The sequence below is a fragment of the Silurus meridionalis genome, chromosome 1 (assembly GCF_014805685.1).
Source record: "Silurus meridionalis isolate SWU-2019-XX chromosome 1, ASM1480568v1, whole genome shotgun sequence".
Lineage (NCBI taxonomy): Eukaryota > Metazoa > Chordata > Actinopteri > Siluriformes > Siluridae > Silurus > Silurus meridionalis.
In genome coordinates, this window is record NC_060884.1 from 13,610,118 (window position 1) to 13,636,083 (window position 25,966).

Here is a 25,966-nt window from a genome sequence, read left to right on the forward strand (position 1 = left end):
ATGGTAAAACAATTAGAAATAAAATGCCTGCTTGGTTTAATAATATATAATTTAAAATTTTAATACATTTCATAATAATAAAAATAAATCAAATTGATGCAATTATTTTTTTATATTGATTCAGTTTAGTAATCAGTTCAATTGGCACAAATTAAATTGATTGAATACAATTAGCCTCTAGCCACTTCCTGGGTAGCGGCTAACGCTTTAGCGTTTTCATGCATGCTCAAAACAAATCTTATTTCCGGTACGGAGTGAGTAGCCACAGTGACACTGCGCTCAGTTTCTTTTTTATAAAATTGCCATTGTTGTGTATGTTTAATAAAAAATAATATAAAAAATGCACTTAAGGTGCGAAGCAGAGACTAAACAAAGTCCAGTCCGCCACTGAATACATGTCTGAGGGAACATGAGTGAGGGAGTTTAACTATAAATATATAGTTAAAAATATAATAATTTTCATCATAGGTACGCTGTCATTTTTATCATAGGTACACTTCAACTATGAGAGACAAAATGAGAAAGAAAAATCCAGAAAATCATATTGTCTGATTTTTAAAGAATTTATTTGCAAATTATGGTGGAAAATAAGTATTTGGTCAATAACAAAAGTTCATCTCAATACTTTGTTATATACACTTTGTTGGCAATGACAGAGATCAAACGTTTTCTGTAAGTCTCCACAAGGTTTTTACACACTGTTGCTGTAGTTTGGCCCATTCCTCCATGCAGATCTCCTCTAGAGCAGTGACTGTATAAACATATTGTGTGTGTTTCATATTTTTAGACACAATGATAGAAAAAGACAGCAACAGTCAAGTATAGACTGTTACATTTCTTTGTTACATAAATGCAATATACATTCTTATTAATACACAAGAGCTGTCTGTTTCAAAATAGATATAAAACTTATATTGGTGTGTTGTGTTGATGACTAATTTTGAGACACGCTTGGCAGTTGGATTCCATCTCTAATGCACTTGCTGAAGATTGTCCAATATGTTCCTCATGCTCATTGTATAGCTGATTAAAAATACAGTCGAGGTCTCATTCAGATTATTAGACAATTTCAAGCTTCCCTTTCTCCTTATTTGGAGTGTCAAGTGTGTGATAAGGAAACACAGCAGATGGGTCAGCAGGAAAATCCTCTTAGCAAATTTGTGCTGATGGTAATTCATTGAGTAGAGCACTACACTCTCCCATCTCTAAATTAGCTTCCACATTCTGTAACAAAAACATTCAATGCAGAGCTGGTACATGTTATTTTTTATATAGATAAAGTCTGTACTAAGAAATGTCTTCAGACAAGGTGAGTTTGTTCTATGCTTTTTTTTTTATAAGGGATCGGGACAAAGGGGTGAAATTAATACAGAATTAATAATCTACTCAGTTAAATGAATGAGAAAGTTGTAATATTGTTAATGTAGTTATATCAGATTTAGTTTGTGTTTGTAGCTTCTTTTGGAATAAATCTGTTTAAATTGTTCAATTGAAAAAATATTTTACGTTTTGATAAAATATGATATAAATGTTACATAAACCAGATCGTGAAATAATTAGTTGGTAACTTTAATCAGTATAAAACAAACTAATAGTTTTGAAATGTGCTGAAATAAGGCTGTGAACCTGGGACAATTGTACATAGCCTTTATTTCAAATAGCTTATGTAACAGACAAGAAAACATAATATGGATGTGTGATCATGCAACAAAAACAATAAGGTTGCAGTTCATTCACTAGAATCTATATACTGATATAAATAATATGTAAGAAGAATATAAACACATTAGATGTGTTGTTTTGTGTCAGCTTGACAGATTCTCCTGTTATCATGTTAGGTTCTCCTATAGTGCAAGGGATTGTCTGAGGTTAAGGTTATTTATAGTGCTGCTCAAATGGTGTATTAAGTTGATCTCAGAGAGGGAAGGAGAGTGACAGACAGGCAAACTGACTGCATGACTGACTGACTGACTATAGGTTTGTGTAAACTGATCCACATGAGGTCATTTCTTGAAGCTTAAAATGTACATTTTGATGGTTCAGATATGATATATTCCTCAACAGGATTTGTTTTGTAAAAGACTGCAGGGATGTAAAACTATTGTCTCACTTATGTGAACAATTCGGTATTATTTTGTTGTTTGGGAAAATCCCATACTCCCTGATTTTATAAGAATAAGGTTCACAACATATAGACATCAGTAACCATTTACTTCCACTGATATTTTCTTCTTTGGAAAGGTGCTTTTGTCTATAGTATCTTACAACTGACCTTAGCCTAGGAAACGTTTTAATCAATGATTCAGAAAGTAAAACACTCATAAGTTTATTTGTAGATGAGCAAAAAAAAAATAGCACACATGTATTCATTGAACTGAACTGGATTTAATTTATGCTTTGGATTTCGGGTTTTATCATTTACCATGCAGAAAGACAGTTGCTATATTAAACAAAACCAGATCTGCAGACTGAAAAGAAACTGAATTAAATAATAAGGGAAAACTCAACACAGTAATATGCTTGAGGCTGGGACTTGTTTGATGAGAAGTTATAAGTAAAGTGAGCAGCATAAAAAATTCAGGCATTACATATACACATATATTAAATATTCTGCATATTAAAAGTACAGTGTGATTATTCGTATTAATTTACTGTATGATGTACTTAGAACCATTGGTATATCAAAGCAGTATAAACACAACATCGCCTAGGCATTTTCAATTGATGTTCTTCATAAAATACATAATTTCCCATTATTGACTAAGGTAAGCTAGTTAAGTTTATATCAGTGAGTTATAAAGTGGAAATTGAGGGATTGACGTCATAAAAACCCTTACAAATCATGCAAACGTCACATCTCACCAAATATATTCAAAACTATTACAACATAATTTGTTACTAGTGCTTTTTTGTGTTTCTTTGCTGCATTTACTTCATTTTTAAATGGTAAGTTCTCAACTTTATTTATAAATTATAAATGTAATAGATTTATATAAATCTTCTTCCATCCCCTACTTCCTTCCTTCCTTCCTTCCTTCCTTCCTTCCATGCATCCTTATTTTCCTCACATTCATCTGTCTGTCCTTTTCTTCCTTTAATTTTTAAATATAGTTATGGCAGTGACTGATTTATTTGTTTCTGCCCATTAGCATGTTTGCATCAGAAGCCTAAAAAGAAGAAAGCAGAGTCTACACCTATAGAGACTAATGGGACAGAAACTAAATCTAAAAAAAGCAAGAATAAAAAAAATGGAGATCTGTCAACAGAGAGCAGTCCTGCCACACAAAAAAGTGAGATACAGTAGACATTTAAACATTATCATGTATAACATTCATCCAATATCAAACTGCATACCTGTGGTTTTAAAGCATGAGACACTAACATAGACACCAACACATCCAAGCAGATGGTGAAAAAGTAAAGATAAAGAAGACTGAAAAGGAAAAAGAAAAGGAATCCCCACAGAAGGAAAAGGCGGAGCCAAAAAAGAAAGCTAAAAATGATTCAAAAAAGAAAAAGAAAAGTAAGATCATTTTAATACAAATGACTACTATTAATGACATTTTCCTACAAATAAGATCTTGCATATTTCATTATCTGCATGTGTGACTTTAAAAATAAAGCAATAATTTATTTGTACACTTTGTACAGTATTTTATAGTGCGTTTTCATGGGAATTGAAAACAATATATATATTTGTAAGGTATGTTTATGTTTACTATACTTCAGGTTCCTCTGATGGTGAAGAGGATAGCAATGGTGAGGAAAAAAAGGCAAAACCCCAGAAGAAAACAAAATCAAAGTCTTTGAAGGATGGTCCTGATGGAAAAGAAAAAAGCAAGGACAAGAAATCTAAATCTAAAGGTGAGGTTTATGCTCATTATTACACACATTGTTCATTGTATAGTGTGTTAATGTGACCATTTTAGGGCAGTACGAGCATGTTTATATTGATGGCCGCAAACACTTAAGGAGGTGTATGTACAAATGGTGTGACGTTGTTTGAAAGTAACAAAGACAATACAATACAATACAAGGAATATGTATTACAGAGCATGCAGGTAGTATGGTTCACTACACATAGTACCCACTATAAAAAAATTATACAATAAAATTATCAGGCTGAGAAAACTTATAAAACTCAAATAGGCTGTTGCAGTTAAGCAATGAATAACTGGTAATAACAGGACCAAAGTGACACACTTTCCCCACACCATTACACTATCTAGACCTGACTGGACTGTTTATACAAGGCAGGCAGGGTCTAAGGATTCAAGCTGTTGGTAAAAAATTCTGACCCAAACAAATGTGTACCTCAGGAGAAACGAAGATTTATCAGACCAGACTAATTTTTTCCAGTCTTTTTAGAGTTTTTCTCAGCCTGTGCCTACTGCAGCCTCAGCTTTTTCTTATTGGTTGACAGAAGTGGATCCTGTGGAAATAGACTTTGAGGTTAATGTGCATTCTAAGATGCATTTCTACTCACCCCAATTGCACTGAGTTGTTATAGGATTTTATGAATTCATGTGTGCAGTTTCTATAAATGTGTAAGTGTAGAGGTGTTCATATAAAGTACTCATTTAGTGAAGTAAATATAACCTCTGTAACCCTGTCTTAAAAGACAAATAGAGATATTCCAAAAGATATTATTGTGCAATAAGGTGCTCATGCCAGAGTTGAAGAGTGAAAAATCTGACTGCCAGAGGCAAACTGTTCCAGGGTCTGTCAGTACCTGCCCTGATGCTGTAGATCCTTTTGCCAAAAGGCTGAGCATTAAAGAGAGGAGAAGGACCATTGCTGTGGCTCTGTTCATTTTAAAGTACATGTGTAGCTTATAAACTAATTGTAATTTAAAGAAAGTTGTGTGATCACATTGTTGTGATATTAAACAAAGAACCACCCAGTGTCACTTATAAAAACACCACAGATGTCCAAGCTGCGTAGTTTTAGTTGGGAAAGTCTCCAGAAATGTGTTGAAATGGTCTGTACAGAAACAAGGTTTCTTATTGCCTGATGTGAACATCTAGAGGAAAAAGAAGACAAAGACTATAAGGAAAAGTCTAAGACGAAAAAAAAGGAGCCGGCATCTATGTTCCAGATAAACGGAGACAAATCTACCACTAAGATTAAAAAGAAAGGTAATCAATCTTGATATTGATTATAGTTGTTTAGTAAAGGACATGCAAATACACATTACAATCAATGTCAAGGGGATTTTTTATATATTATTATACTTTCAGATTTGTTTAATTTAAGATTATTTGTATGTGTTTACTTAACATAGAGTGCCTATGTCTATTTTACCCTGTAAATATTTTGCTGCTATCAGCTGCCAAATCAGACAGTGAAGAGGAGAGTGAGCCAGAAAGCAAAAGCAAGAGAAAGAGCACATCAAACCCAGGTTCTATGTTCCTAGCTGGTGTAGAAAAGGATGACGACAAGGACAAGGACAAGGACAAAAAGTCTAAAAAGTCCAAAAGTGAGTAATTAATAAATTACGTTATGGCCAGAAATTTGTGGTCTCTTGTGAAGCCTATATTTATATAGGTTGGATGCATTATTTCTTTTCTCAGGTGCGACAAAAGCAGAAAAGAGTGATGACTCTGAGTCTGAGGTGAAGCAGAAGAAGAAAAAGGGCAAAGGAAAAAAGAGTAAAAAGGTAAAGTAGAGTCAGATATCTGGCAAGTAATCAGCTGCTTGAGTGAAAATTCTAATATTCCTAAAATGAAGTCATTAATTCATTTTCATTCATAACACATCTTTAAGCATATGTTCGAATTTTTTGTTCGAATGCAAATTTTGTTCTACTTGATACACAGCACTGTGTCTTAAACCAAAATCAAAAGGCATCCAGTCTTGTTAAATGATCAGCCAATCTTTTCTTCCTGGTATGCCACATAGTGAAACGATGAGAAAAATCCCATTCCTTCTGAATGAAAATGAAAATGAAAATGAGGCCATTTGCAAGGGCATGTGCAGCGCATGGTACAACTATGATCTGAATCTCATCAACCTTGCATGTAAATATATGAGCAATATGAACTTTATCTCTTTCTGGATATTTTACAGGAGGAACGAGTCCCTTCACCAGTCATTGAGTTTGATGACCTTGAGGAGTTTGTGCTTCAGCCTGCACAGCAAGGTGTTACAGTGAAATGTAAAGTGACCCGGGACAAAAGAGGAATGGACCGGGGCCTATATCCCACTTACTACCTTCATCTAGACAATGAAAAGAAGGTCTGCTTACACAACTGGACATATAATCAACACTTCTTTACACCTTTACACCTGGAATTAGAAATATGACACTCTATAAAACTTTACAAGGCATTTGAAATGTTTTGGCCAAAATGTAGTACAGTCATAAATTGTATTTATATAGCAATAGATATCTGAGAGAATCTGTTTAATATTGTTTCAAAGTATGAAAAACATGAAAGTTTCATCTTTCTTGATCTTAATATCAGAACCTTATGGCTTCAATGTCTTGCATTCTTGATGTATAAGTTTAAAACACTATCATTACTGTTTAGATCTGAGCTTCTCAAACAATATGAAAGTTAAACATCTGATTTTATTAAAAGCAGGTCTTTTTGCTGGCGGGGAGAAAACGTAAAAAGAGCACAACATCCAACTACTTGATCTCGATCGACCCCACTGATCTGTCTAGGGGGGGTGAAAACTTCATTGGGAAATTAAGGTAAGATATTATGTATATGCAGGATTTGACTCGGTTCCTCCAGTTTGGAACATTTGCTAATGACTTCAGTTGAATGTGTCATTTCAGGTCCAATCTGATGGGCACTAAATTCACAGTGTTTGATAATGCTCTTCATCCTGACCGAGCACTTCCTGATATGTCAAATGCAAGGCAGGAACTAGCAGCCATCATTTATGTAAGGTCACCTACTTATTACTGTGACTATTAGATATCTAATCAAATTTAATCAAAAGTTAATTTTGAGTGAGAGCATAATATGTAAGGATCTTTATACTGGTCATTCTCCAGGAGACCAATGTACTGGGAATGAAGGGTCCAAGGAGGATGACTGTCATTATTCCTGGCATGGACAAGGATGGAGTGCGAGTACCCATACGACCACGCAGTGTGAGCAAATAAAATAAAGAAAAATAAAATAAAATGTATCCTACTTTTCCTGTTACTTTGTTTTCTAGTGCCCCCTGTTGTCTGTAATACAAGATCACTTAAAAGCTGAACAGCAAATTATTGGAACCGACATTGAATACAATGGTGTAATGCAGCAATTTACATAGAACACTGATTTAATCAATTAATATATGTATTTCCCCTAAATAAACATATATTCATACTACATTCATGTCGACCCAACATGTTACGTTATCTCACGATTCACAGGAAAATGATGGCCTTCTCATTCGACACCAAAACAGGAACATGGAGAATCTGATAGAGCTTCGCAACAAGACGCCTGTGTGGAATGAGGAGACGTCGTCCCACGTGCTCAACTTTAACGGCAGAGTCACTCAAGCCTCTGTCAAAAACTTTCAGATTGTTCACAGCAAAGACTGTATGTAAAACCTATAGCTTCTTTAAATTTGTAGCTGCAAAGCCATAAGAGCTTATTTATTATTGTATCAAAAATTATATGAAATCTGCAGTTATTTTGTGCATCATTAAGAGTTTTATGAGATTATAGAATTCCATAATATAATGAAAATTTCTATGCTGCCCTTCAGTCATATATCATGAGTTAGTTGTATGCTGGCAATGAATATAATATGGATAAGTGTAATAATAAGTTTGTGTCATGTGATTGCAGTGGACTACATAGTGATGCAGTTTGGGAGAGTTGCAGATGATGCCTTCACCCTGGACTATAACTATCCTCTGTGTGCAGTGCAGGCTTTTGCTATCGCCCTGTCTAGCTTTGATGGCAAAATTGCCTGTGAGTGACAGTTTCAACCAACAGAAGTGTACTCTTTACCACTCTTCTTCTATACGTCTGTGAAAAGACTGGAAACCATCAAACTGGCAGTGGTCTGCAACTATTCTAACATAATAAAAATTGCCTTGCGTTTTCCGGGTCTTTTCAAGAGATTTTCACAGAAATGCAAGTGCAGGGTTTTTGTCAGTAAATTTGAATGATATATGGAGACAGATCCGAGTGATGTCATTAAATATGTTTTTACTGGATATTTGTGAGAGTTGGAAGGTATGAAAAGAGAAGAAATCAGTCTTTGAATACGTCAGAAAAACGTCATTCTAGAGTTTGATATACATTTCTAAAGTATAACTTTGAATATTAATCATTAATGGTGGGTTGTTTTGTTTGCCTTTTCAAGTCATGAAAGTTATACAATTGCTTTTAATCTTTATCTTAAAATATTGTCAGTTTTGATATAATATGCATTATCTATGTTTGTTTTCCTTTTTTTTTCTTTTTGTGAAGCATTACAAATGTATGTGTTTTATAATTATGAATTATGTTTAGGCAAGAGGGTTGAAAGAACATTGTAGGATCGAAAAATTTTCATAAAAGTGGATGAGCCAAAGCAATGATACTGGCAAAATTCTTGTTTTCTAAGTGGAATTATATTCATAGTCCAGTTTTGGTTTTTGGAACAAGCACATGGGATTAAAATTCCTTTTCCTTTGGGATTAAAATTCCTTTAACTTTAGATACATACAGCATTGTTAATGTATTATCAGTGTTCTGTGTTGCACGTTGGTACTGGAGAAATAACACTTTGATTCAATGTTTACAAGCTATACAGAGTAATTACAATAAAAACCCACTTGACTTGAATCACTCCTGTGACTTCAGTTTATCCTTTCAGCACTGGATTCCTTTTCAACTCTAAATGTCTTTTCAGAAACAGTACATAAGGAAGAAAGGTACTGGAGGATGGGGGATGTTCTGAAGCAATTTAAGAACATTTTGCCAAGGAGTGTGATCGTTTTTTATTGTTTTATTTAAATGATATAAACGTTTTTGCTGTGCAGGTTTCCTGATCAGCCAACAGACGGAGCTGCAGGGTTCTTCGAGGGTGAGGGGAGAACTGTGGTGAAAGCAATAAAAGAGAAAAAAATGACAAATCTATTCCTTTTAGGCTCTCATCCAGAGCATTACATCACTGAGTTGAACTCTTGAGACAAAGTGGCAAATCGTGAGGAACTTTTTCAGTGCTTACTCAGTACACTGGAATGTTGACAAAATTCTCAGTGAATTCCTGGACAAGTTTGTCCTTCTAAGGGTTTGGGAACTGCTCACAGAGCTTGTGCTTTCATTCAGGACTTAACTGAAGTCCTTCTACCCAAACTATTTCGCTGCTCTTAATGTTGGCTTCAAAAATCCATGCTCTTCAACCAACAACTCTGTTTCGTTTTGTTACTTAAGGGATTGTTCAATCTACTTCTTGTGATTGTTTGCGTTAGGTTTTACCAAAATGTCATGATTGCGCTTTTTAAACTTTTTTTTTGGTAACATGATTAAAACAATCCCACTGACTTTATAATTTACAGCTTTGCTCTTGAATGTACAGTAAAATAGTGTGCGGCGTTTTCTGAATTTACAGGGGGGGGTGGAGTTTTGGATCAGAGCCCCGCCTCTAAACTTGTTGATTGACGCCCAGCATGGACTCCGCCCCTTCTTCAACTTTTTCCCCCCCCTCCTTCATTTTTTCTCCACTAGTGAAGTGCGTGAATTTCATACCAAACCCATACCTTGCATTCCACCTTTACTGTCAAACCAGGAGAAATATTACTGAAAACAATAAGCGGCTCAGGCAAGAAATAGCTCTTGAATTAATGATATTTCGTCCTTCTGCTGTCCATCTACACGGGTTTTATCCCCAATTTAAAGGTGAGTATTTCGTGGAGCCGCGCGTTCCCTTTGTCTCCTGGCGTGTTTTTTTTTTTTTTTTTTTTTGCTGCACTTTTCGTGCCGCTCGCGCGAAGTCTTCAGATCTTTGACATATTTTGCATTTTTCCACGGAGCTCCCCGCATAGGGTGGGATGGTGAACAGATTTGCGAAGGGATATGCCATGTACAGAGACACACACACACTGTCTTGAGTGTTGCATGACCAAAGCTTAGGAAGTCCTGGACTTTTAGTGACACTTTTTTTTATCAATCATTTCGATCAAATTCATTGTTTGTTGCCCCAATCGAGACTTCAGCATTTATGGGGAAAATGGTGTTCATTTTATCTTATACCATAAATCGTTGTTTCTTTTTCCTTAAGATTCCTTCTGAGGATCAGAGAAGAACTTTTACTCTTCTTTAGGACTGGCCAAGGAGGAGAAGAAGGAAAGGGCGAGCTGTTTTGGGAAGACGCGCTCCCCTCACTACTGTACCACTACGGTTAAGGGTAAGGGGCGTCTCTTGTATTTCTTCTAACTTTTTATTTCCCTTCCACCAGTACACATTACTGTCACTTTGAAACTTGTAAAAGTTCATTTAATGTTTATTTATTAGCAGAAAGACAGAGAGAGAAATCAATCCCGAGTTTGCAGAGTATCTCTCTACGTTATCAGAGGCTCATTTTACATTTCCCACCCAATGTCCATTTTTTTATAAAAGAAATAAAATGATCTGAACCTTTATTACAGCAAACTAACACCACTGACTGACACGGCTACTGAAAGACACTTGTGGACATTCGATTTGAACAATCATAATAACTCGAAAACTGTGCATGACTGATTGAGCTTCACGATAATGTACATATATCATCTATTTGAATGTCATTTGATGATCGTGATTTGAATATTTCTTTCACTTTTAGTACTACACAAATGTTTATTGGGATATCACTTCTTTTCTCTTTCTTCCTTACTTTTCATTTTCCCGGCAGCAGTAATCCACGTTCGTGTAAATTGCTATCATATCGAGAACGTTGGAGGGTTTCATGAAAGCAGGAGATGAATGGAGATAATTTTTTGTTTCCTTGCCCTTAAAATGTGTTTCCATTCTAGTTTCTAATGTTTCTAAGGGTTAGGATGTTGACATGTATGTCATAATGAGATGCACTTTTATGTAAGGGATATACTGCATGCCATGGAGAGATGTGCCAAGTAGGTGGAGACTCAAACATATTCCTTGATCTTTTATTACTACAGCTTTAAATTGCAAAAATAAATAAAAATCTAGAAGTTTTTGACGACTAAAATAACCACCTATGTTTAATCCTGGTAGTATATGAATTCATGAGTATTACAGTATCTGTTCATTTGCTCTTCATTCCTGTTGACTTTGTTTCTATGGCAGTCCTTCATTAGGGTCCCCAAGTTTCTTGTCTCAGTTCGTTGGTGTTTCTCGCATGAACAGATGAAATAACAGCATGGTGCAGTCAGATCCATGCAGACGGACTGCTAGGGCTCATGCACTCGGGAACACTCTGGACAGTCTGGACATTCCCACCAACACAAAGTTGTCCTTTAGAGCCTTGGATCTTAAAGTGATTCCAAGGATCCAAAAAACATAGCCAGGGGTCAGCGATTTAATTAATTCATTCAGTTTTTTCTTCAGTGGTGGAAAATCACAAACCACCGTTATCAAATCAAATTTATGACATGCAGTGAAATGCTTTGTACCACTGTCCAACATTTAAGCATAAAAAATGAGTAGAATTGAAGGATAAAAAAAGTAGATAAATAAAATGTATGAACTATAAAAAATAAAGAAATATTATTATATTTATTGCTAAATTTTTGACTGGTCATTGCAGTTGTATGGGTTTATTCCAAAGTTAAAAAAATCCCTCAAATTGGCATATAAATAAAGGCAACCCGGCATAGTAATAGTATGAGTAGTAGAGTTCAATATATTGTGTCCAGTTTGTGGGAAGGTCTCTATTTAATAGCTGAAATCTCATTATATTTTGTACTTGTAATGATTGAATAGTTGGAATGCGTTCCTAAAATGAAGTAAAATCGAAGGTTTGTTTTTTATTTGTTGACGTCTCATGAAGCATCCCAATTGTCTTGTATTCATGTATCCCCCTGATGAATTGCTTTTGGATAGCTGTTGTAGATGTCGGAGTGAACGTTTCATTTTTTATTCCTAATACATTTTTCTTTCCTTCAACATACATAAATCTGTAAATCGAGGTTAACCGTATTCTCCACTGGAAGATTTGCTACAGGAACAGAATGCTGTGATTCAGGTTTATTCCACATGGTTCAGCCCAGACTGCCTGTTCTGGTTAGACTGCATACTTAGATGTGTCTTATAATTTACTGCCTTTTACAAACACTTTGTCTTCTTAAGAAAAGGTTTCTGCCTCCTAAACGAGGTCAAGCCTTAGGTTAGCCTGCTGTTTACTAAGCCGGTAAGACTGGAAAAGTATTTTCTGTAGGCATCAGAGACCTTGTCCTACCAGTACTAGCCAAAATGGTGCATGTTGAGAAAATGTCTTCGTATAAAAATCACGAGATTAATCACTTTGTTACCAACCAATGCATACAGTTGAGTGCAAAATCTATTCATAGAGCTCATAAAGGACATGGCATTTTATTTATTTATTGGAAGGCATCACGGTGAGCTAAATTTGGGGTTCTAAAGTTTATGTAGCCCGTTTCCTTTAACCGTGAACAAAATACAAAAGATCCCATTAGCACGCAGTTATTTTAATGAAAATTAATCACAATCACGATGCTTCTGTTTATTACATCCGTAGAGATTTGCATTCTTATATGTTTTACTAATAGAACGCAAGTTTAAATGATTTAAAGGCCGACTTTACCACTTTATTTTGACCTACTGGTATGTGGATGAGAAGCATTGAGTTAAATGAGGCAAACAGGCTAACCAGAAGACACAGAAAAAAATGGTAAGATAATTTATGTTTAATGGCTAATAATGACAAACAAACAAACAAACGTAACTCTCGTCTTACTTTGACATGTGACTGCATCCAACAATCTTTATTAGCCCACGCTTTCTTCTTAACGCAGCAATTATATCTCCACTGTCATCTTTTGCCCTCATCACATAAGGTCTTTCTTTTTTTTTTTATGATAAAAAACAAAAACAAAATTCTGTTGTTTTTCCTTATGCTTTGTGTTGTTGTCTTATAGGTTTTATCCATATTATTTTAAATCTTCTCGACAATACGTTCATGAACTACATCTCCGCTTTCCTTTTGCGCAACCCGAAAATATTGGGAATGCAAACTTTTACACCTAATTGTAAGTGCCTTTGTGTTTGCATAGTGTTTTGGGCAGATGCACTTCCCCCTTACCAGTCTTTTAAGCTTCGTTCTAAGATTTCTCATTGCTGGCTGTAACGTTCATCTCGAAATCTATTTTATTTCGAAGAGAATAATGTTTTCCAAACAAAAAGTCCCGTAATGCTCTACCGTGCCTCCCAGATCAGCTCATTTTGAGTTTATAACCTGACCGGTCATTTGATTATAGATTTATTTTTTTCCCCTAAATATGTATTTGCACAAAATCTGATCATCTGAACATTTTCGAACAACAAGCAATAAGTCTGCAGAGCTTTGGTGGCCGGTGTAGGCCTGGACTTGAGTGTGGGCCATGATCACATTTTGTAGGTTACTTTTTTATGATGGATTAGATGAAAGTGTGTGTGTGTTAATCAGAGTGTATTGTCAAACAGGAGCACTGGAGCTCAGATAGAGCATTAATTGGCTTCTAATATCAGAGTTTTAAGGGCAAGAGTAAATCTATGATGGATTAACAGTTCTTCTGTACCGGCAGGTTCACGTCGGTGTTTGTGCCACAAATTCATAAGTTGCTTTCTTTCTCTGATTTGCTTACCAGCCATTTAGTTTGATCCATAGCATTGGTTTTTTTTTGCAATGATTTTCTTTAGTTCTTTTAAACAGGGGGTTTCTAATAGTGGAGAAATGCCAGTTTAAATTCTATGGACCTTTTGATGGAATTATTTTTTATGATTGATTTATTAAATAGAAGCAAGTCTAAGTATTAGTTATGATGTACGTGGCTAATTATTTAGCTTGTACAATAAAGTTGTTTGCATATTTTGTTTCAAATTTAAGAATAAGAAATTCATCCAGTCAGGTGTTTTGTATTTGATTTATTTATTTTTTGTTTTTTTTGTTTGATTGTATACGTTTTGTTTCTTTATTGCCATATCGACTTACTAAGTGAGCCTTTGCCGTTTAATAAGTTACCAGCTGAGTTAGGTCGATTTAGCTTGTGTTTATCTCTTACTCATGAGCACGGTTTACATTTTTATTTCATGTTTTGACATAATTAATTCTGGAAGAAGTAAAAAAAGTTGTGATATCGGGAAACGTTTCCTTTTTTTGAGAGCAAATGGGGGCCAATGGAAACAGACTGTTTGTGCAGTATGTGTGTGTTTATGTTGCTGGCCAGTTAACAACTTCTTCACTGGTCTGTGTTAGCGGCCCAGGATGTAATGAGGCCTGTCCATTTGCACAGGCTGGAGCAGCCTTTTAGCACCCGTCTCAGAAGTAGCCCTCCAAATGGTGGCCACTTACCCAGCTGTCAACACAGGCCTGAACAAATATCTTTCTGTGTGTGTGTGTGTGTGTGTGTGTGTGTGTGTGTGTGTGTGTGTGTGTGTGTGTGTGTGTGTGTGAGAAAGAGAATTAGTATGAAAAAAAAAATAGGACACACTAATCACTGTTGCTTAATTGTGTTACCGTTGTGTCTATTTACACTGGATTTCTGGCTCTGCTTTACAAGATACACAAATTTTTGAGACATTTTATATAGTTTCCCAAATAAAATAAAAAATAGTACTCCTTCCTTTTTTCACATGCTCTTTTAAAAGGTAGAATTAACACCTCGGCCAAAACACTCGTCGCAATGGTTTATTAATTGTGACTGCGCGGCTGTCTCTGGAAATGTGTTTACTTTGAAGATGAAAACGAATGCATGGTCTTCAGACACTTGTTTACATACGTTTCCTGTGCAAAAACAAGTGGCAGATAAGATTTTTTTGGCTTCTCTCTGGCCTTTCAACTCCATAGGAGGAGCAGTTCATTGGCTGGAACAGTGTAGTCTTTGTTTCTGTCAGTCTGAAGCTGCTGAACTTTCCAGTTGTTCTTGAAACCAACTGTTTTGCGGCAGTGCGTCGAAGTTTGCAAACCGGTAGGACTCCTCCACACACATACACGCACACACATGCGCACTCACGCACACATACGACTGAGCACCCAAGCTGCTTATTAACAGTAATTGTTTTTTTTGTTGTTTTTTTTTTTGTTGTTTTTTTATAGTCATTGGTTTAATTGCTTTCAGGCAGTGATTAACATGATTTTTTACATTTACTATTATAGCCACTTAGAAATCTGCTAGACATTGAAGAAATTGTGAATAGAAATACAAATTCTAGTGTGATAAAGAGAAGGTGCTAGAGCAATCTAGGTGGTAAACAAAACCAATAGGAAAACACATAAGATTACAAAATGTAGTCTGTATTGAAAGGACAAACTAAATTGAAAATCAAGAAGCAAAAACAAACAAGTTTTTTTGGGGGGTAAAGGGAGAGAGGGTGGTTGCTGTTGCACCACTGAGAAGCCAGGACGCTCCCCTCTTTGTGCGTGTCTTTCAGGTTTCATGGGGTTTGGCAGCAGCCCCTGGCCTAGCCACTAAATGACCAAGTCAGGCAGTGAATGCTGCTTCGCAGATTTGCCCTGGAGACTTTCCGAAGAAAGTGCTGAATCAGGAGTTCGCGGAAGTCTTTTGGCCCACACGCCAGACCCCGTGTCAGTCTTTCCTCTGCTGGTTGGATTACAGCTGCCATGAATGAGACAGAGCGCACGCCGAATCCGCCATACGTCCCGATTCTTTCAAACAATGTGTAAATCTGCGATCCAGAACTCTCGATTATCCGAGAGTCCCAGCTGCCTCTCTAGCTTTGAAGCAGAATTTTATTTTTTGTGGTGTACCCTACACTGTTACAAGATCCATTCTTTTGTAGCTCTTTCTATCCTCTTATTTTCTCTCCCCCACCACTCACGCTCATACATTCACTCACTCTCTTGCTCTCTGTCTCTCTCTCTCTCGGCTCTGATTGTTTCCTGAACGTCGAGCCAGAGCGGAAGTAGGAGGAAGCCATTGGAGAGGAGCTGAAGAGAATTTATTAGACTCGAACAAAGAGAGAAAGAGAGTGAGAAAGACAAACCGAGTGGAAGTCAGTCGCAATCTTAAATCAGTCCTGAAAGGGTGTTAAAAGGGTGTTTGGTTCAACGATAAACAGTCTTGTGGGAATAATCTTCTCAGAGTTAGGCAGAAGTGTCCAAATACAATAAGAACGTTACTGTGTTACAACAAATTCATTCGAAATGTGGCATCTGAAGTTCAGCTCTGTGGAAAACCCAACTGAAAAGTATAATGTGTTATACTAATTATCTAACTATAGCCACAATTTCGGTGAGTGAAATGCTACTTAAACTGCTGGCTGTTTCTCACTAAACCCCCCCTCAAGCATTTTATGGTAGGACAGACACAGTATGTGTGTGTGTGTGACCTCAGGTTCAGTCACCAAAATTACAGCACTTTGGTGACAGCACATACTGATATCCAGATCGAGATCAGTTTGTTTATTTGATTCACTTGGATGGCTTCCGTGTATGTATTAAGACTTCCACCTCGTAGCATTGTGTTAAAGGAGTCATTTATGCACAGCAGTAGAATTGGCTGCCCACCATGTATTGTGTAGAATTCAAAGTCTTGGTGTATATTTGGTGGTGTGTGTGTGTGGAGCTTTATGTTGGTTTTGTGGAGAGGAGGACGACTCTGCCCTCAGCCTAGAGTGTCTTTATCTGTAATTCGACCTGAAAAGGCAGCTGCTGCTACACTTGTCCAGCCCTGTTGTTCTCTCGAGTGTGTGCGCGCACGTGTGTTGCCACTTGATTGAAAGAATCGATGAATGATAATCGAAACAAGGGCGTGTTCTAGGGGCTCCCCTAAATCTAAACTCCCTAGGGTGTGTGGTCTATCTGTAGCAGTTCCTGAGAAGAGCGCTGTTCTTACTAATGCAGAACAGGAAATGCAGGGTCTGTACTTTTGAGCATGTTTTTTCTCAAACACTTAAAGTACAAATAAGTCAGGGATTAAATTCTAGCATTCTTTTATTTAGCAATTTTTTTACTTAGATGGCCAGCTAGCTGTGATTGAGTAAGCATTCACCTCAGCCCAGATTATTATAAATGACAAAGGTAGGTCAGGGTCGTTAGCCGCACGACTCATCTTTTCATGGCGGAAGTATACAACAATCTCCGTTCTGCATGTAATGCGTTTCTCGCGTTTTTTTCCCGCCAAAAAAGTGGCCCATCAGGGAAAACTCGCTCGCAGATGGGCCGTGAGCTCACTCGATGAGTGGAATCATCTGTTTGCACTGGAAAGTCCCCTCACTCTGTCAACAGTTTGAGGACTCCCTGAAATTCATAAGATGACTCATTGAGAGGCACAAAAAACAAAACATGAGACCCTTAATTTAGTTGTAAAGCTAAAGACCCTAGTCATGTTTCTTGATAAATGTAAAATAGTTTAATGCTATATTTCGAAAGATCTCACTTTTTTTTTTTTAAATGTGTAATTGGGATTGCACGGATAGCTTCTTATAGCTTACTTATAATCTTATACTCCAGTACTCATGTTAGTTCTCTCTCTCTCCAGTGTTCTGTATTGTTGAAAGATTTAGGATCAAACTCTTGATGTCACCCAATTGAGGATGGGCTCCTCTTTTGAGTCTGGTTCCTCTCAAGGTTTCTTCCTCATAACATCTAAGGGAGTTTTTCCCTTGCCACAGTCGCCACGGCTGCTCATCAGGGATAAATACACACCATTCACCTTGACTGTTGATTTCTGTAAAGCTGCTTTGAGACAATGTCTGTTGTGAAAAGCGCTATAGAAATAAACTTGACTTGACTTCTCTATATGAAGTTTTGTGTTTATTAAGTGAAATCCAAAAGCATTACTAATATACACACATTTTTTTCTGCAAGCCTTGGATGAAATCCATGCGATTCTTTATCTGTGTGTCTAGCTGTGCAAGCCGTTCACACTTCATTTCCGGTTTGTGGATCAACCATAAAACGTCCAGCTGAGCCTCCATTGGCCACCATTCCCATTATTCCCAGAAAAGACCTGTGACTAAGGGCTCTCTGGTTTCTAGCGAGCGATTTCGCAGATGAATTTCACAACATCGTTTCCCAAACACATGGAGGAGGGCACTGATGAATGCTGAGACAAACGGATCTTAATCATTTGGCTTGGCCCTGTATCTCGATGTACGTTGGTAGTCAAACAGCAAAACGGAGCCGGACAGAACACTAACTATATTATATGTACACCAGTTTAACTGGAAAGCAGTAGTAGACATCGCTCCTCATGAACAGGGACAACGATGCCAAGTTTACACTAACTGGTGTTTGAATGAATGTGTAGAGCATTAACGATTGTTTACATTCCTGTTACACGAGGAGATTCTTCAGCATTATATGCTAAAGGCTCTGGAGCACCACAGCTTGTCCTTCTGTGATTCGAGGTCCTTCAGACTAGTATTAATATCTGTCTCAGGGGATCCAATCAGCTGGGCATTGAAATTGAGAGCTGTTCACACCTATTTTTTTTTTTCTTCATATTTCTTGAATGAGTTTCCAAATCTGCTAAAAGCAACCTGATGCCACATCAACAACAAAACCAACAAAAAAAACTCTAGATCCATTTGGCAGGAGCTTTACTCATGTCTGAAACTGCATGCTTTTAGGGCATTTGTGTGGATCAGCAAATACTAATGATGTTTCGTTTTAACAGTGCCATCTTATGGGTGACTATGTACTGCCAGTCTCCAATCCTAAATCTTGCAGCCCGAATTCATTTTTAAAGCTCATCCAGACCACCATTGCAAAAAAAAGAGGTATAATGTTAAAACTTAATCATACAGACTGTTACAGGCAGTATTTTCTTAACAGGCTAGGATTTCACCAGAGTGCTTAATCATGCAGTGTTATTACATACATACACGCATCAGCCACTTTAATAAGAACAGCTGTGTGGGTGGAAATGGCCTCGTTGATGAGAGAGGTCAGAGCAGAATGCCCAAACTGGTTCGAGCTGACAGGATGGCTACTTGTAACGCAAACAAACACTCTTTACATCTGCGTTGAGAAGAAAACCATGTTAGAACGCACAACTGAACACTGAAGCCTAAGGTTAATGAGATACATCAGCAGCAGGATACATCAGGTTTCATTCCTGTCAGCCAAGAACAGGAAGCTGACGCTTCAGTCTGCACAGGTTCATTGAAACTAGATAAATAAAGGCCATATGATGGTATCATCACCTGATAGTAGAATAGATAATTAGATGGAAGTAAATAAGTGGGTAGATTTCATAATTTAATATAAAATCAAATTGCAATAATGTACAAATATCCAGGCTGTGGATTTCATTAACACCTGTACTTAGGCGTCCAAACACCTGAGGCGAATGTTAATACCGAGTGTGAAAGCTGTACTATTAAGTTTTTTTTCCTTTTCCATTGTCAAGGCAAGAGCTGTAATATCGCAGTTGTCTGCCTGGAAAACTAAGTGTGTGTGCACTTGTGTGTGTTAAAGATGTGCACTTTGTAACAGTGCCTCACTCACAATACCCTCGCTGTGCCATGTAACGCGAAAGGTCTTTCGAGCCTTGAGGGGAAGATAGTTTGATGAAAGCAGCAGTGTTTCTGATTTCTCTAGAGGTCGAGGAGGACCGAAGTTTTACCTCTATGTGCGTTCGTCAGCCTTCAGTTCTCCGTTTATGCATTTAGCAACACAATACCACAGCATACAGGCTAGCGTTTAAACATGCTCCTTAAAGTTGAGGTAAAGTGCGTCAGCCGGCACGCTACTAAAAGCCATTAAACGTATCCACTGCTTAGGCTGTTTCATCATCAGTATTTGGCAGTTGTTTCAGGGTTCTGTAATGAATTGGTTGCAGTTCTCCGGTCTGTAGGCCAGACACTGGCTTTAGATTTAGTGTGATTCTTTAGCATGTGAGTGTTGGGCGCTGCTGCTGTTCCCACTGTTTTTCAGACCCCCGAAGAGGACGCCTAAATTGGTTACTCTGTCGTTTGCCTCCCCTCCTTCTACACCAACCCCCAGCCCACACACACACACACACACACACACACACACACACACACACACACACACACACACACACTCCTCCTTCCCTCTGAGTGCTCCCCTCCCCTCATCCCATGCTCTCCTCTCCTTATTTGGGCAGAGTGTTTGAGAGCGTGGGGTGGGGTGGGGTGGGGAAGAGGGCAGAGAGGCAGCTCAGTTGACATGAGAGAGAGAGGGAGAGAGAGAGAGAGAGAGAGAGAGAGAGAGCGCTTGCTGTGATTCCTTAATAAGGAGATGTCTGGAATTTAAGCCCAACTCTCCAATAGAGCAGCTTCTCTTTCTACATATATGCTTATCATCTTCCCCACCAACACAAACACACACACACACACACACACACACACACACACACACACACACACACACACCGAGTGAGGTAATGAAGATATCTGTTAATATCTGAGCCTACACTCACACATAATTAGCTTTTATGTTTTTTTGAGAGTGAGGTGATTCAGTATCGGTGCGGGTTTATGGTTGTGTAAATATGCGTTCACTAAGCTGCTGAAAGGCAGCACCTAAGTTCTGCCAGGAATCAGTCTGGATGTTTAGCACTACTGATCTGGAAGCACAGGCCCAAAGGGCTCAGGTTTAACACAGTTTTTTCAGCAGGCCAAACTTTGGCCTTCAAAGGAAAACAAGTAACCGCTTTTGCTCGCTACGCAAGTCTCCTTAGCCCTCACGCATCTGCACTGCTTAATCATCCCTATTAGGCACAGCTCGTTTTTTTTTTAACATTGCTTTGATCACCAAACATTAGGCTCACAAACTATAATAATGAAGATAAGATCCAAGTTGTGTTTAATCCTTCACCTCAGCTTGACCTTTTTTCCCTTTAAGCCAGTCTTGCGCATGTATGTGCAACATGCAGAGACCTCTGTTATACATCACGTTAGACATCGAGTTAACGATCAGACTCCTTTCCCATCGACCTTATTATGCCTTGGAAGCAGCTTGCAGTATCACTAATTAATCTGCCCAGCATTTTAGACCACATCATAGCCTGCATTTGCAGTTAGGCTGCTCCCATTCCAGACGGGCTCTCGGTTTTTTGGTTGTTTTGCTCATTCAGTCTCTCCGCCTGCCAAGCAAAGCTTTTTCTTTCAGCGTGGCCGTAACCAGAGCGCTTCAAGTATCCCCCCAGGAAGGTCACGTGCCGAGTCAGCCGTATTTACCCAAGCTGTGTATTTTAGTCAACATCAGCAGAAAGTGAAATAAAAGAATGAATTATGTGGGTATAATAGTCACTCCTGGGACCCGAGTCTTCAGGAACAATACCATGCAAAGAGAAGCAGCCTGAAAAACACTTAAGATCTCTTAACCAGTTTCAGACGTTCCGACAGCCACATTGGACCACTCTCCCCTGACCGCAAGAATTCTTTCAGGCCTGGCCTGATTATTGAGACCTTTTTAAATGGGGTTTTATATAATGTCAGAAATTCGTTTGTCATTTGGAGGGGCGTTAGCGTTAAGGAAGTTACAGTCAGGATACAGTTCTTTATACACCATTTTATGAGCGAATTACAATTAAACACTAACACGTGCTAATTTGCTGACTTTCTCCGTGCTTTAAAACTGACTTATGAGACCAACTGTAACTGTTTGCAACTAATAAGCATTATTTGTGTGTTTAGTTTATTGGTGTGTTTTATAACACACATTTTCTAAGGTATTTGATCAGGATAAGATTAATAGGGACAGTCATTAATGGTCACTTCATTTCCGTCTTTTGCAGTCCCAGAATAGTGAGTGGGCTCGTGGCAGGGCCCGATCAGAGCCGGCACCATTGCGTCAAACGAGTGGAGTGCGAACGGGAGCCCTCAGCAGGGGCTGGAAGATGGCGGCGATGAGCTCGATAAGACAATGGACAGTGATGCGGAAGGTGTATGGAGCCCCGATATTGAGCAAAGTTTCCAGGAGGCACTCGCCATCTACCCACCTTGTGGCCGCCGCAAGATCATCCTCTCAGATGAGGGAAAGATGTATGGTATGTAAGCTCCAAGTCGCACTTTCTGCTTTATTCATTTTGCTTTATTCGTATTAGGCACACATCACCACATAATGTCAAATTCCATAATGTCAATTTCTGTTTCCCAGTTAAAAACTGATAATATGGTCATATCCCAAAGTCCACCATTTTTTTTTTTTTTTTTTTTTTTGCATTAGTTTTTCCTCCTAACTTGTTTGGCCTCATTGTGCTATAAAACTAAGCCAAAATTAAACTCGTGTTTCTCTCAATGTTGCAATACAATAGCAAGAGCCTATTGATTATTCACAAATTCTGACTCCAGCAGAAGAACAAGGAACAATTACACACTGGCTGATATATATATATATATATATATATATATATATATATATATATATATATATATATATATATATATATATATATATATATATATATTTATTTATTTATTAAGGATCCATATACCAGCATGAGCTTTCACTGTGTGTAAAATTCAGCACTTAGCACAGTTAAATGCATTAAAACTGATTCAAGCACATCTGGAATCTATTTAGGTAAAGCTTTTATTATTTTTATTATTGGTTGTCAAAGGGGCTTTGTTATAGATGTTAACTTTTTGATTCTGTATTGTTGAGTCAGTGCAAAAAATATATCTTTTTTAAATTTCGAAACGTTAAGCAGTTAATTTATTTTTGTTTACTGCGTTTTGTATTTCTTTATTTTCTTTCTTTCATTCTTTTTTATTTTTGAAGGAATCCTTGCATTACTGGAGTTCTTTGCATCTGCTAGGCCCCCCTTTACATACTTCTAATTAACGGAAGTGTTTTTTTTCCTCTCGTTTTCACACCCGAAAGAAACTCCATTAGTAATTTAAACATATTCCACCAGAACACTTTTTTTTTTTTTTTTTTTGCATCAACATTTTTGAGGTGTGTTTTCTTCCCCTTGTAATTGTAAGTAATTATAGCATTTATCAGTGTTTGCTCAGTGAGCCTGGTTCAGATTGTACATTATGGATCAAATTTGTTATAATTATAGAAACAAATTGCTGGTCAGAAGTATGCACAAGACAGTGTTTATGGTCGAATTTTCAAGCATTATAGGGATTTGTTTGGTTTAGATTGTGTGCGAGTGAGTGACTGCTGGAGGGAAAGCATTTGATTGGTGGTTTGTGTGTGTGTGTGTGTGTGTGTGTGTGTGTGTGTGTGAGAGAGAGAGAGAGAGAGAGAGAGAGAGAGAGAGAGAGAGAGAGAGAGAGATATCAGACAGACCTGAAGGTTATAATATTTTGCACGCTTGCATAACTGGCGTGAGGAAACGGAGACAGCAGCCCACTGTTGGCTATTAAACTCTGTCCCTTTAAACGTCTACACACACACACACACACACACACACACACACACAAATAGGAAGCGATAGAAAGAGAGCGAGAGAGAGGGTGTACTTTTCGTGCCATGTCAGTCACACCTGTTCGTTCAGAAGATCTTATCAGTCATGCTTAAGACAACACCGTGTCTCCCACATTTTATCATTTTAACTTGCCTTATTTTAAAACTAGTTCAATTTTAATGTATTTTTAAATATTTTAACAGTTTCAATGATTCTTTTTGAAGATCGATGTAAAAATGTGTATGAAATTTTGCCATATTTGTGAAATGTATCCCTTAGACATATTTTGTATGTATGTATTATTCGAAAACATTTCATTTGGATTTGGTGCACGAGTCGAAAACAGGCCACATACACATATAGATTATAGCCAGCAGTTGTGTTTTTCATAGTGCAGTACTGAACAGGCCTCCACTTGCCCTGAGTCGGGGATGAGAAGGCCACAGACAGGTTTCTCCTGTAGTGCACAAACACAATGATCACTTTTTTTTTTCCTGCTTGTCTTTTTTTTTTTTTTTTTCCTCTGGTTTGCTTTATTATCTGAAGATCATTAACAACTTTACTTCCTAGTTAGAGGTTTTCTTTGTTGAATTTTTTTTCTTTTTCTTTTTCTTTTTCTTTTTTTTAGCTTAGTTTCTTTCTCTTTTCATTCCCAGAGTTGAGAAGTGGCAAAACCTGCTCAGTGTGTCTTGCTCAATCACATCGTTGCTTTCTTTTTCAAATTTTTAATATTTTCTTTCTGTTTCCTTCTCTCTAACTATCTTCCTTAATCTCTCTCTCTCTCTCTCTCTCTCTCTCACACATGCACCTTCCGGATTATTAGCCAGAGGTTTACTTCTAAACACGAGTAGACATTGCTAATGAGTTCCATCTTGGTAACACTCATTCACATGAGCATTCGAATATTTTAAACTGCATATTTTAGTTTTTCCACATTTTTTTTCCCCATTCTGGACAAAACGAATAAAAAATAAAATCCCCCTTATATTTTCCTTAGTGATCAAACTGATAGTCTGAAACAAGTGAAGGTAGAGTGTTCGTTCGTCCAGTGTTGCACACATGCACTACGACTTCCTTTATTGCTATCTGTACATTTTTAGTTACAATGAACTACTTTGATCTTTATAGTTGAGGACACACAGCTCATAAAGCCAGTGCCAGAAGACATGCCATTGTGATTATTGCATTGTTAGCATTTTCTTTCCAGCACTACTCCTGCTTCAGTTACATGAAGGGTTTCCCTTATGTGCTGTCTGGGAACAACACAGCCATGGTCTGTTTTTATGATGATTTTCATGAAGATTGTGGTTCTATTTTTAGAGTCACACCTGATTTTTCCGAAGACATGACCAAATGATCCCAGCTCAGTTTCTGAAGCCAATTTTCAGGTTCTCATGGAACAGGCTAAATTGGAAAACCTGTTGTAATTGTGGAAATCATAGTGACTCAGTTTCATGTCTTAGACATATTTGATAACTATGGAAACTATTATAATAATAAAAAAACCTTGTAATGTAGTTCAACCGGATGATGACACATTTGTTAATACAAATTAATGACTGGACTGAAACTGATGACTGGACTGATTATTGTAGTCATCTTTAAACAAAATGTAATCCAAAATACTACTACAAATATTATAATAATAGTTAGTTATGAATTAATATAGTAGATAATTGACTAACCAGTAGCAGTTGCTTGTAAACCAATGTTTTTTTTTTATTTAGTTAGTAGGAACATTTTTTTTCTATTTATTTATTTGTTTGTTTGTTTGTTTCCATACTAGTTGAAAGTTAACACAATGGTTGAAATTTTTAAGGTAATGTCAATATCTTAAATATTCAAGATTGCCCAATATGTTTAGGTCTCTATAGAAATATAAGCAAATGTGTAATATTGACCGAAATTTCAGGTTTTTAACATGTTGAACAGATTCAAAAAACATTCCAATGGATTTACTGCTGTGCACGCTGCCATTCAAGCAAAAAAAACAAACAAAAAAAAGGACGTACCAAATAGAGATTCTGAAATACATGCACATATTTTTATAATTAATCATTGGCAAAAGATCAAATGTAAAATAAATACATAAATAAATAAACATCTTCACTAGTGGTCTCACATTTTTGGACCCCACTTTATATTTGGGAAAATCGTACTTTTTAAATTCAAAGAAAAGAAAAAAACTTTAACTATTTCTGGCTCCAGATTTATTTTGTGCAAGTAGGCCTGTCCATGTGGTTCAATGAATCTATAATGTTTAACTTCACCATTTGAGTTATGACTCAACAATGTTTCCATTTGTGGGGTCATACTGTTTTCCTGGGAACTTTTGTTCCAACCACAAGGCCTGTAGTGCATAGCAGTGGGTCAATAAATCTCAAGCCCTTGATTTTTATATGACTGGTAAAACTTGTCATATCTCAATAGGTGTTTCTCCTGACTGAAGAGATTTAAGATTGTTGTACATGAACACTTGAGCATGTTTGG

At 37.2% G+C, this 25,966-nt stretch overlaps 2 protein-coding genes across 9 annotated transcripts in view; both read left to right on the forward strand.

Annotated features, from left to right (window-relative positions):
* Positions 1–1,147: 1,147 nt before the first annotated feature.
* LOC124396174 (tubby-related protein 1-like) lies at positions 1,148–8,783 on the forward strand. Of its 3 annotated transcripts, none has more exons than XM_046865342.1 (13): positions 1,148–1,309; positions 3,164–3,290; positions 3,407–3,523; positions 3,730–3,864; positions 5,028–5,138; positions 5,330–5,479; positions 5,574–5,659; positions 6,070–6,237; positions 6,588–6,700; positions 6,788–6,896; positions 7,010–7,108; positions 7,379–7,550; positions 7,803–8,783. In XM_046865342.1, exons 1-13 carry the CDS (start codon positions 1,295–1,297, stop codon positions 7,934–7,936), a joined length of 1,536 nt encoding a protein of 511 aa, XP_046721298.1. In that variant the 5' UTR covers positions 1,148–1,294; the 3' UTR covers positions 7,937–8,783. The 3 variants fall into 3 exon arrangements, with proteins under 3 accessions (XP_046721298.1, XP_046721214.1, XP_046721353.1); XM_046865258.1 differs by having other exon boundaries at positions 1,149–1,309; positions 6,585–6,700; XM_046865397.1 differs by having other exon boundaries at positions 1,149–1,309; positions 3,167–3,290; positions 6,585–6,700.
* Positions 8,784–9,664: 881 nt separating this feature from the next.
* Positions 9,665–25,966, forward strand: part of tead3b (TEA domain family member 3 b) — a 30,839-nt gene continuing 14,537 nt past the window's right edge. For all 6 annotated transcript variants that reach the window (XM_046849712.1, XM_046849720.1, XM_046849728.1 and 3 more), the window contains exons 1-3: positions 9,665–9,845; positions 10,228–10,353; positions 21,854–22,105. In XM_046849712.1, coding sequence (XP_046705668.1) covers positions 21,982–22,105 — 124 coding nt within the window. In that variant the 5' untranslated portion in view covers positions 9,665–9,845; positions 10,228–10,353; positions 21,854–21,981. The remainder of the gene's footprint in view (positions 9,846–10,227; positions 10,354–21,853; positions 22,106–25,966) is intronic.

Coding starts and splice junctions, on each gene's coding strand:
- LOC124396174 (XM_046865258.1), top strand. Junction 3,524..3,729: donor TTCAAAAAAGAAAAAGAAAA/GTAAGATCATTT, acceptor ACTATACTTCAG/GTTCCTCTGATGGTGAAGAG. Junction 3,865..5,027: donor CAAGAAATCTAAATCTAAAG/GTGAGGTTTATG, acceptor GTGAACATCTAG/AGGAAAAAGAAGACAAAGAC.